Source organism: Eucyclogobius newberryi, unplaced genomic scaffold, assembly GCF_026437365.1.
Source record: "Eucyclogobius newberryi isolate DKJ021-1_F unplaced genomic scaffold, fEucNew1.0.hap1 SCAF_5, whole genome shotgun sequence".
NCBI classification, from domain to species: domain Eukaryota; kingdom Metazoa; phylum Chordata; class Actinopteri; order Gobiiformes; family Gobiidae; genus Eucyclogobius; species Eucyclogobius newberryi.
The window spans coordinates 71681-84104 of NW_027316167.1; the positions used below are offsets into that span (position 1 = coordinate 71681).

General features: G+C 59.0%; 1 protein-coding gene across 1 annotated transcript in view; it reads left to right on the plus strand.

Annotated features, from left to right (window-relative positions):
* Positions 1 to 9219, plus strand: part of LOC140381690 (WD repeat and HMG-box DNA-binding protein 1-like) — a 56608-nt gene extending 47389 nt beyond the window's left edge. Inside the window, exons 24-25 of the mRNA XM_072465800.1 lie at positions 6576 to 6711; positions 9061 to 9219. Coding sequence (XP_072321901.1) covers positions 6576 to 6711; positions 9061 to 9219 — 295 coding nt within the window. The remainder of the gene's footprint in view (positions 1 to 6575; positions 6712 to 9060) is intronic.
* Positions 9220 to 12424: the final 3205 nt, after the last annotated feature.

Genomic DNA, 12424 nt, shown 5'->3' on the forward strand with positions numbered 1-12424 from the left:
CCTGTACCTGCCCCCCCCTCACCTGCACCTGCCCCTCCCTCACCTGCACCTGCCCCTCCCTCACCTGTACCTGCCCCTCCCTCACCTGTACCTGTACCTGCCCCCCCTCACCTGCACCTGCCCCTCCCTCACCTGTACCCGCCCCTCCCTCACCTGTACCTGCCCCTCCCTCATCTGTACCTGCCCCTCCCTCACCTGCACCTGCCCCTCCCTCACCTGCACCTGCCCCTCCCTCACCTGTACCTGCCCCTCCCTCTCCTGCACCTGCCCCTCACCTGTACCTGCCCCTCACCTGTACTTGCCCCTCCCTCACCTGTACCTCACCTGTACCTGCCCCTCCCTCACCTGTACCTCACCTGTACCTGCCCCTCCCTCACCTGTACCTCACCTGTACCTGCCCCTCCCTCACCTGTACCTCACCTGTACCTGCCCCTCCCTCACCTGCCCCTCACCTGTACCTGCACCTGCCCCTCACCTGTACCTGCACCTGCCCCTCACCTGCACCTGCCCCTCCCTCACCTGCCCCTCACCTGTACCTGCACCTGCCCCTCACCTGTACCTGCACCTGCCCCTCACCTGCACCTGCCCCTCACCTGCACCTGCCCCTCCCTCATCTGCACCTGCCCCTCACCCTGTACCTGCCCCTCCCTCACCTGTACCTGCCTCTCCCTCACCTGTACCGGCCCCTCCCTCACCTGCACCGGCCCCTCACCTGTACCTGCCCCTGCCCCTCACCTGTACCTCACCTGTACCGGCCCCTCACCTGTACCGGGCCCTCACCTGTACCGGGCCCTCACCTGTACCTGCACCTGCCCCTCACCTGCACCTGCCCCTCACCTGTACCTGCCCCTCCCTCACCTGTACCTGCCCCTCCCTCACCTGTACCTGCCCCTCCCTCACCTGCACCTGCCCCTCACCTGCACCTGCCCCTCACCTGTACCTGCCCCTGCTCCTCACCTGTACCTGCCCCCCTGCCCCTCACCTGTACCTGCTCCTCCCTCACCTGTACCTCACCTGTACCGGCCCCTCACCTGTACCTGCCCCTCCCTCACCTGTACCTGCCCCTCCCTCACCTGTACCTGCCCCTCCGTCATCTGCACCTGCCCCTCACCTGTACCTTCCCCTCCCTCACCTGTACCTGCCCCTGCCTCATCTGCACCTGCCCCTCACCTGTACCTGCCCCCCTCCCTCACCTGCACCTGCCCCTCCCTCACCTGTACCTGCCCCTCCCTAACCTGCACCTGCCCCTCACCTGTACCTGCCCCTCACCTGTACCTGCCCCTGCCCCTCACCTGTACCTGCCCCTCCCTCACCTGTACCTCACCTGTACCTGCCCCTCCCTCACCTGTACCTGCCCCTCCCTCACCTGCCCCTCACCTGTACCTGCACCTGCCCCTCACCTGTACCTGCCCCTCCCTCACCTGTACCTGCCCCTCCCTCATCTGCACCTGCCCCTCACCCTGTACCTGCCCCTCCCTCACCTGTACCTGCCCCTCCCTCACCTGTACCGGCCCCTCCCTCACCTGTACCTACCCCTCCCTCACCTGTACCTGCCCCTCCCTTACCTGTACCTTTACCTGCCCCCCCTCACCTGCACCTGCTCTCCCTCACCTGTACCTGCCCCTCCCTCACCTGCACCCGCCCCTCCCTCACCTGCACGCGCCCCTCCCTCACCTGTACCCGCCCCTCCCTCACCTGTACCTGCCCCTCCCTCACCTGCACCTGCCCCTCACCTGTACCTGACCCTCCCTCACCTGTACCTGCCCCTCCCTCACCTGCACCTGCCCCTCCCTCACCTGCACCTGCCCCTCGCTCACCTGTACCTGCCCCTCCCTCACCTGTACCTGCCCCTCCCTCACCTGCACCTGCCCCTCCCTCACCTGTACCTGCCCCTCCCTCACCTGTACCTGCCCCTGCCCCTCACCTGTACCTCACCTGTACCGGCCCCTCACCTGTACCGGGCCCTCACCTGTACCGGGCCCTCACCTGTACCTGCACCTGCCCCTCACCTGCACCTGCCCCTCACCTGTACCTGCCCCTCCCTCACCTGTACCTGCCCCTCCCTCACCTGTACCTGCCCCTCCCTCACCTGCACCTGCCCCTCACCTGCACCTGCCCCTCACCTGTACCTGCTCCTCACCTGTACCTGCCCCCCTGCCCCTCACCTGTACCTGCTCCTCCCTCACCTGTACCTCACCTGTACCGGCCCCTCACCTGTACCTGCCCCTCCCTCACCTGTACCTGCCCCTCCCTCACCTGTACCTGCCCCTCCCTCATCTGCACCTGCCCCTCACCTGTACCTTCCCCTCCCTCACCTGTACCTGCCCCTGCCTCATCTGCACCTGCCCCTCACCTGTACCTGCCCCCCTCCCTCACCTGCACCTGCCCCTCCCTCACCTGTACCTGCCCCTCCCTAACCTGCACCTGCCCCTCACCTGTACCTGCCCCTCACCTGTACCTGCCCCTGCCCCTCACCTGTACCTGCCCCTCCCTCACCTGTACCTCACCTGTACCTGCCCCTCCCTCACCTGTACCTGCCCCTCCCTCACCTGCCCCTCACCTGTACCTGCACCTGCCCCTCACCTGTACCTGCCCCTCCCTCACCTGTACCTGCCCCTCCCTCATCTGCACCTGCCCCTCACCCTGTACCTGCCCCTCCCTCACCTGTACCTGCCCCTCCCTCACCTGTACCGGCCCCTCCCTCACCTGTACCTACCCCTCCCTCACCTGTACCTGCCCCTCCCTTACCTGTACCTTTACCTGCCCCCCCTCACCTGCACCTGCTCTCCCTCACCTGTACCTGCCCCTCCCTCACCTGCACCCGCCCCTCCCTCACCTGCACGCGCCCCTCCCTCACCTGTACCCGCCCCTCCCTCACCTGTACCTGCCCCTCCCTCACCTGCACCTGCCCCTCACCTGTACCTGACCCTCCCTCACCTGTACCTGCCCCTCCCTCACCTGCACCTGCCCCTCCCTCACCTGCACCTGCCCCTCGCTCACCTGTACCTGCCCCTCCCTCACCTGTACCTGCCCCTCCCTCACCTGCACCTGCCCCTCCCTCACCTGTACCTGCCCCTCCCTCACCTGTACCTGCCCCTGCCCCTCACCTGTACCTCACCTGTACCGGCCCCTCACCTGTACCGGGCCCTCACCTGTACCGGGCCCTCACCTGTACCTGCACCTGCCCCTCACCTGCACCTGCCCCTCACCTGTACCTGCCCCTCCCTCACCTGTACCTGCCCCTCCCTCACCTGTACCTGCCCCTCCCTCACCTGCACCTGCCCCTCACCTGCACCTGCCCCTCACCTGTACCTGCTCCTCACCTGTACCTGCCCCCCTGCCCCTCACCTGTACCTGCTCCTCCCTCACCTGTACCTCACCTGTACCGGCCCCTCACCTGTACCTGCCCCTCCCTCACCTGTACCTGCCCCTCCCTCACCTGTACCTGCCCCTCCCTCATCTGCACCTGCCCCTCACCTGTACCTTCCCCTCCCTCACCTGTACCTGCCCCTGCCTCATCTGCACCTGCCCCTCACCTGTACCTGCCCCCCTCCCTCACCTGCACCTGCCCCTCCCTCACCTGTACCTGCCCCTCCCTAACCTGCACCTGCCCCTCACCTGTACCTGCCCCTCACCTGTACCTGCCCCTGCCCCTCACCTGTACCTGCCCCTCCCTCACCTGTACCTCACCTGTACCTGCCCCTCCCTCACCTGTACCTGCCCCTCCCTCACCTGCCCCTCACCTGTACCTGCACCTGCCCCTCACCTGTACCTGCCCCTCCCTCACCTGTACCTGCCCCTCCCTCATCTGCACCTGCCCCTCACCCTGCACCTGCCCCTCCCTCACCCGTACCTGCCCCTCCCTCACCTGTACCGGCCCCTCCCTCACCTGTACCTACCCCTCCCTCACCTGTACCTGCCCCTCCCTTACCTGTACCTTTACCTGCCCCTCCTCACCTGCACCTGCTCTCCCTCACCTGTACCTGCCCCTCCCTCACCTGCACCCGCCCCTCCCTCACCTGCACGCGCCCCTCCCTCACCTGTACCCGCCCCTCCCTCACCTGTACCGGCCCCTCCCTCACCTGCACCGGCCCCTCACCTGTACCTGCCCCTGCTCCTCACCTGTACCTGCCCCCCTGCCCCTCACCTGTACCTGCCCCTCCCTCACCTGTACCTCACCTGTACCGGCCCCTCACCTGTACCTGCCCCATCCCCTCACCTGTACCTGCCCCATCCCCTCACCTGAACCTGCCCCTCCCTCACCTGCACCTGCCCCTCACCTGCACCTGCCCCTCACCTGTACCTGCCCCTCCCTCACCTGTACCTGCCCCTCCCTCACCTGTACCTGCCCCTCCCTCACCTGCACCTGCCCCTCCCTCACCTGTACCGGCCCCTCCCTCACCTGCACCGGCCCCTCACCTGTACCTGCCCCTGCCCCCCACCTGTACCTGCCCCTCCCTCACCTGTACCTCACCTGTACCTCACCTGTACCGGCCCCTCACCTGTACCTGCCCCTGCCCCTCACCTGTACCTGCCCCTGCCCCTCACCTGTACCTGCCCCTCCCTCACCTGCACCGGCCCCTCACCTGTACCTGCCCCTGCTCCTCACCTGTACCTGCCCCCCTGCCCCTCACCTGTACCTGCCCCTCCCTCACCTGTACCTGCCCCTCCCTCACCTGCACCTGCCCCTCACCTGTACCTGCACCTGCCCCTCACCTGCCCCTCACCTGTACCTGCCCCATCCCCTCACCTGTACCTGCCCCTCCCTCACCTGTACCTGCCCCTCCCTCACCTGCACCTGCCCCTCACCTGCACCTGCCCCTCACCTGTACCTGCCCCTCCCTCACCTGTACCTGCCCCTCCCTCACCTGTACCTGCCCCTCCCTCACCTGCACCTGCCCCTCCCTCACCTGTACCGGCCCCTCCCTCACCTGCACCGGCCCCTCACCTGTACCTGCCCCTGCCCCCCACCTGTACCTGCCCCCCTGCCCCTCACCTGTACCTGCCCCTCCCTCACCTGTACCTCACCTGTACCTCACCTGTACCGGCCCCTCACCTGTACCTGCCCCTGCCCCTCACCTGTACCTGCCCCTGCCCCTCACCTGTACCTGCCCCTCCCTCACCTGCACCGGCCCCTCACCTGTACCTGCCCCTGCTCCTCACCTGTACCTGCCCCCCTGCCCCTCACCTGTACCTGCCCCTCCCTCACCTGTACCTGCCCCTCCCTCACCTGCACCTGCCCCTCACCTGTACCTGCACCTGCCCCTCACCTGCCCCTCACCTGTACCTGCCCCTCCCTCACCTGTACCTGCCCCTCCCTCACCTGTACCTGCCCCTCCCTCACCTGTACCGGCCCCTCCCTCACCTGCACCGGCCCCTAACCTGTACCTGCCCCTCCCTCACCTGTACCTCACCTGTACCGGCCCCTGCCCCTCACCTGTACCTGCCCCTCCCTCACCTGTACCTGCCCCTCCCTCACCTGTACCTGCCCCTCCCTCACCTGCACCTGCCCGTCACCTGTACCTGCACCTGCCCCTCACCTGCACCTGCCCCTCACCTGTACCTGCCCCTCCCTCACCTGTACCTGCCCCTCCCTCACCTGTACCTTCCCCTCCCTCACCTGTACCTGCCCCTGCCTCATCTGCACCTGCCCCTCACCTGTACCTGCCCCTCCCTCACCTGTACCTGCCCCTCCCTCACCTGTACCGGCCCCTCTCTCACCTGTACCTGCCCCTCCCTCACCTGTACCGGCCCCTCCCTCACCTGCACCGGCCCCTCACCTGTACCTCATCTGTACCGGCCCCTCACCTGTACCTGCCCCTCCCTCACCTGCACCTGCCCCTCCCTCACCTGTACCTGCCCCTCCCTCACCTGTACCTGCCCCTCCCTCACCTGCACCTGCCCCTCCCTCACCTGTACTCCCTCACCTGTACCTGCCCCTACCTCACCTGTACCTGCCCCTCCCTCACCTGTACTCCCTCACCTGTACCTGCCCCTCCCTCACCTGTACCTGCCCCTCCCTCACCTGCACCTGCCCCTCCCTCACCTGTACACCCTCACCTGTACCTGCCCCTCCCTCACCTGTACCTGCCCCTCCCTCACCTGCACCAGCCCCTCCCTCACCTGTACTCCCTCACCTGTACCTGCCCCTACCTCACCTGTACCTGCCCCTCCCTCACCTGTACCTACCCCTACCTCGCCTGTACCTGCCCCTCCCTCACCTGCACCTGCCCCTCCCTCACCTGCCCCTCACCTGTACCTGCACCTGCACCTGCCCCTCACCTGTACCTGCCCCTCCCTCACCTGTACCTGCCCCTCCCTCACCTCCACCGGCCCCTCACCTGTACCTGCCTCTCCCTCACCTGTACCTCACCTGTACCGGCCCCTCACCTGTACCTGCCCCTCACCTGTACCTGCCCCTCCCTCACCTGTACCTGCCCCTCACCTGTACCTGCCCCTCACCTGTACCTGCCCCTCCCTCACCTGTACCGGCCCCTCACCTGTACCTGCCCCTCACCTGTACCTGCCCCTCCCTCACCTGTACCTCACCTGTACCTGCCCCTCCCTCTGTCCAGGCCTCAGACCGGGTTCCAGCTCTGGTTGGAAGACCACAGGAAAACCATTTTGGCTGAAAGTCCAGACCTCGATGAGACCGAGCTGATCAAAGAGGCAATGGGCCGCTTCAGGACCCTGTCTGCAGAGGAGAGACTGGTGAGAAAGACCGGCTTCAGACCTGGTCTAGGCCTGGTTTAGTCCTAGTTTAGTCCTGGTTTAGTCCTAGTTTAGGCCTGGTTTAGTCCTGGTTTAGGCCTGGTTTAGGCCTGGTTTAGTCCTGGTTTAGGCCTGGTTTAGTCCTAGTTTAGGCCTGGTTTAGGCCTGGTTTAGGCCTGGTTTAGTCCTAGTTTAGACCTGGTTTAGTCCTGGTTTAGACTTAGTTTAGTCCTGGTTAGAATCCATCCTCTGGAGATGAGTCACAGCAGCTCTTTTGTTTTGATCCATCAGCACTGGACACACACACACACGTGAATGAGACGTGTCATTAGTCTTTGTTTGGCTCATACAGGTGGATCCTAAATATACCACAAAAAACCTAGAGGCTAAACCTGGACTAAACCTGGACTAAACCAGCACTAAACCAGGTCTAAACCAGGACTAAACCAGGACTAAACCAGGACTAAACCAGGACTAAACCAGAAATAAACCAGGACTAAACCAGGTCTAAACCAGCACTAAACCAGCACTAAACCAGCACTAAACCAGCACTAAACCAGGACTAAACCAGCACTAAACCAGGACTGAACCTGGACTGAACCAGGACTAAACCAGGACTTTACTATAGATATACATTTTCTCATTTTAAAAACATAACAAAAAATCAAGAAACGAGACCAGAGAGTACACAACATATCAAAGTAAATTAAATAATAAAAGAAAGAAAGAAGAGACCCAAAGAAATCTAAGGTACAAAAAGTCAAAAAAGAAATGTCCCCTTAGTCCAAAGTGTCAGATTTGTTCCATTTGCCTCTTCCTCTCTCAGTCCAGTCCTTGATCGTTGGTGATGTTTGTGTCCATTTCACTGTGATGGACTTTTCTCCTACTGCAAAAAGTACGTTCCAAAAGTACGTTCCAAAAGTACGTTATATTTAGTATTTGTCCAGATTATAAATGTATTCATATCATTTAGATATTATTCCTCTGGAAAGTTCTGATAAACATCTCAGTCAGAGGTTATAAAGGTCATGACTTTGATAAACATCTCAGTCAGAGGTTATAAAGGTCATGACCTTGATAAACATCTCAGTCAGAGGTTATAAAGGTCATGACTTTGTTTCATGTCTTGGTTATAATAAGTCTTTATTTGTAAAAACTATAAAAGTTCTGTTTCTCTTTCAACATATCAAATATTTTCATGTGATTCTTTTACATCTGGTGAAAAACCTTTAGACCTCCAGACCTTGAGTCAGTTCTATTTGGTACAAAACCTTTCCTCTGCTTCTACCTGTTGTTTTCTAAACTTCCAAGCTAATAATTTTAGTGAATTTTGATCCACTTTCATCCACTTTGTTTGAAGAGCATTTTTATGACTTCCTTTGGGTCATTAATCTCACACTTTGTCTTTTTAATTTCCTTTTGCATTTGAGATCTTTGTTTTCAGCATGTTTAGTTTGTTCTGTAAATCATTTGTTTTCTGCCTTTGTTTATTTTTGGCGACAGCAATAACTCTGCCCCTCAAACCTGCTTTAGCTGCATCCCAGAGAATGGGAGGAGTCTCCCAGAGAATGGGAGGAGCATCCCAGAGAATGGGAGGAGCCTCCCAGAGAATGGGATGTCCAAAGTGTGTTTTTTGTTCCTGTTCCAGATCTAAGTTTACATCTATTGGACCTGTGTCGGCCTCTGTCACTTTAGTCGTCTCTAGTTTAGATCTTATGTGAGTTGTAAAAATGTGTTTATTGTGACATTAGGATTCATCTTTCTCCAGATAAAGATCAACTCATTATGTATTTATGTACTAAATGTATTATTTAAATGTATTATTTAAAGAGAGAGCGCCTCCTGGTGGAGAGTATACATTATCACAGTAAGATGGATGGACACAATACATGGATACTTGTGGAGTGTACTTTTTGCAGCAGGAAAAAGTACATTCCAAAGAAATGGACACAAACATCCACAATTTTTCATTGTGGTTATTTTGTTGTCTTTTTGTAATTGTTTGATTGTCTTTTATGTGTTTTAAACGTTGGAGAAAAGAATCCACATTTTAAGAATACATTTCACACTTTCTTTGCGGTGAAGAATTTAAACCATATTTAAAAAGTGCTCCATTCTCACGGTGTCCCATGTCCTGCAGACAGCGCCTCACAGTGGACAGGAGGGTCAAGTCCTTTTAGTGGGCGGGAAGACACTGGCAGAACATGCAAACTCCTCACAGAAAGGCCCCACGGGGAATCGATCCAAGAACCTTCTTTATTTTATTATGATTTATTTCAGACTGAAAAGATGAATCAAATGTGTTTAAAGTGCTTTAGTTTCATGTTAAAGTGAGTGTTTGTGTTTCAGTCGTGGACGGAGCGAGCCAAAGGGCCGAGCGCAGACGAGCTGAAGAAAAGGAAACGACCTGAAGAGGACCAGGAAGGAAACAAGGAGACGAACGAGGAGACGAGTGCAAAGAAGGCCAAGACTGTGAACGAGAAACTGTCTGCGTTTGCTTTTAACTGAGCCTCAAACGTCTTTTCAATAAATGTTTCCTCACGTTTTAGAAGCTGCACTTTGTGTCTCCGAATCCTCTTTGTGGAGCTAAACGAACCAGCGCCACCTGCTGGTGTCAGGAGGACCTCCCTCTGCACAAACACGTCACTGTCGCTGGTTCTGGGGGTTAAAGGTCGAGAACATGAGTTTAAAACAGAGGCAAAAATGTAAATATTGAGTTTATCAAGTGTAATTCCTCATCTGTCCAGGAGGGGTCCATCGTTTCTGGACACTTCAGATGAACGAGACGTTTCAACTCATCCAAGAGTCATTCTCAATCTGTGGAACTAGTCTGAGAACTCAGAGTAAGCCTCGCCCAGTGGGTGGAGCCTCCTGATATTAGCCAGTCCAGTTTATCTATTTGTTAACACTATTGCTAATTGTCTTTTGTCCTTTTTTACCCTCACAGCCCTGTAATGGGCCATATCCTATTAGCCTGGTAGCTGCTGCAGCTCCTCATCACTGATGAGTACCTGATTACCATCTGATCCCGCCCCCTGGGTTATTATGAGTAAATGAAAACGCCTCCTTTACTTTGAGGCCTTCAGCTGGAGCTGCACGACGCTCTGTGCTCCTGAACTCTAGTGTCTTCAGACCAAACCACAGAGTTTATCGTTGAGAGTAGGAGCGCCCAGTCCATCCATCCATCCCTCCATCCGTCCCTCCATTCCTCCATCCGTCCCTCCATTCCTCCATCCGTCCCTCCATCCGTCCCTCCATTCCTCCATCCGTCCCTCCATCCGTCCCTCCATCCGTCCGTCCCTCCATCCATCCCTCCATTCCTCCATCCATCCCTCCATTCCTCCATCCGTCCACCCCTCCATCCGTCCCTCCATCCGTCCCTCCCTCCATCCGTCCCTCCATCCGTCCATCCCTCCGTCCCTCCATCCATCCCTCCATCCGTCCCTCCATCCATCCGTCCCTCCATCCCTCCCTCCATCCGTCCGTCCCTCCATCCGTCCCTCCCTCCATCCGTCCATCCATCCATCCGTCCATCCATCCGTTCCTCCATCCGTCCATCCCTCCATCCATCCCTCCATCCGTCCATCCATCCGTCCGTCCCTCCATCCCTCCAACCATCCGTCCATCCCTCCATCCGTCCCTCCATCCGTCCCTCCATCCCTCCAACCATCCGTCCATCCCTCCATCCGTCCCTCCATCCATCCGTCCATCCCTCCATCCGTCCCTCCATCCATCCCTCCATCCGTCCCTCCATCCGTCCATCCCTCCGTCCGTCCCTCCATCCGTCCCTCCATCCGTCCCTCCATCCATCCGTCCATCCCTCCATCCATCCCTCCATTCCTCCATCCGTCCCTCCATCCATCCCTCCATCCGTCCCTCCATCCCTCCGTCCATCCATCCCTCCATCCATCCGTCCCTCCATCCCTCCCTCCATCCGTCCCTCCATCCATCCGTCCCTCCATCCCTCCCTCCATCCGTCCATCCGTCCCTCCATCCGTCCCTCCATCCGTCCGTCCATCCGTCCATCCCTCCATCCCTCCATCCGTCCCTCCATCCATCCCTCCATCCGTCCCTCCATCCCTCCGTCCATCCATCCCTCCATCCATCCGTCCCTCCATCCCTCCCTCCATCCGTCCCTCCATCCATCCGTCCCTCCATCCCTCCCTCCATCCGTCCATCCGTCCCTCCATCCGTCCCTCCATCCGTCCGTCCATCCGTCCATCCATCCATCCCTCCATCCGTCCCTCCATCCCTCCATCCGTCCCTCCATCCGTCCATCCCTCCATCCATCCGTCCATCCATCCCTCCATCCGTCCCTCCATCCATCCGTCCCTCCATCCATCCGTCCATCCATCCCTCCATCCGTCCCTCCATCCGTCCCTCCATCCCTCCGTCCCTCCATCCGTCCGTCCATCCCTCCATCCGTCCCTCCATCCATCCGTCCCTCCATCCGTCCCTCCATCCATCCCTCCATCCGTCCCTCCATCCGTCCCTCCATCCGTCCCTCCATCCATCCGTCCCTCCCTCCATCCGTCCCTCCATCCGTCCCTCCATCCGTCCCTCCATCCGTCCATCCATCCGTCCATCCATCCCTCCATCCGTCCCTCCATCCATCCGTCCATCCATCCCTCCATCCGTCCCTCCATCCATCCATCCGTCCCTCCATCCGTCCCTCCATCCCTCCGTCCCTCCATCCGTCCGTCCGTCCCTCCATCCATCCATCCGTCCCTCCATCCGTCCATCCCTCCATCCCTCCCTCCATCCGTCCATCCGTCCCTCCATCCGTCCCTCCATCCCTCCGTCCCTCCATCCGTCCGTCCGTCCCTCCATCCATCCGTCCCTCCATCCATCCGTCCCTCCATCCCTCCCTCCATCCGTCCATCCGTCCCTCCATCCGTCCCTCCATCCGTCCCTCCATCCGTCCATCCATCCATCCCTCCATCCGTCCCTCCATCCGTCCCTCCATCCGTCCCTCCATCCCTCCGTCCCTCCATCCGTCCGTCCGTCCCTCCATCCATCCGTCCCTCCATCCATCCGTCCCTCCATCCCTCCCTCCATCCGTCCATCCGTCCCTCCATCCGTCCCTCCATCCGTCCCTCCATCCGTCCATCCATCCATCCCTCCATCCGTCCCTCCATCCGTCCCTCCATCCGTCCCTCCATCCCTCCGTCCCTCCATCCGTCCGTCCGTCCCTCCATCCATCCGTCCCTCCATCCATCCGTCCCTCCATCCCTCCCTCCATCCGTCCATCCGTCCCTCCATCCGTCCCTCCATCCGTCCCTCCATCCGTCCATCCCTCCATCCATCCCTCCATCCATCCCTCCATCCGTCCCTCCATCCCTCCGTCAGCGTGAGTAGTTTTATCTTGGGTGGAGCAGGGCCTCCACCACTGGCGGTGCTGCAGTCGCTCAGTGCGACTCACAAAGTGGAGCCACAGAACAAACTAAATGCTTTTTTATTCTTCACAAATCTGTTTGTTGTGGGCGTGAGCCAAAGGAAAGTTTCAAGCCCCGCCCCCGAGCGTTACCATGGAGATCATCTCACTAATAAATGATATAATGCTTAAAAGAGCTACAATGAGGGGCCAATAAGCACACTTTTATATAATTTAATCCATTTGTGGCCATTTTATTTTGAAATGAATCCGCTGTATTAAAGAGTGGGGAAGTTAATTGTTATTAAAAGAATAAAAATGACAATAAAACACACTTAG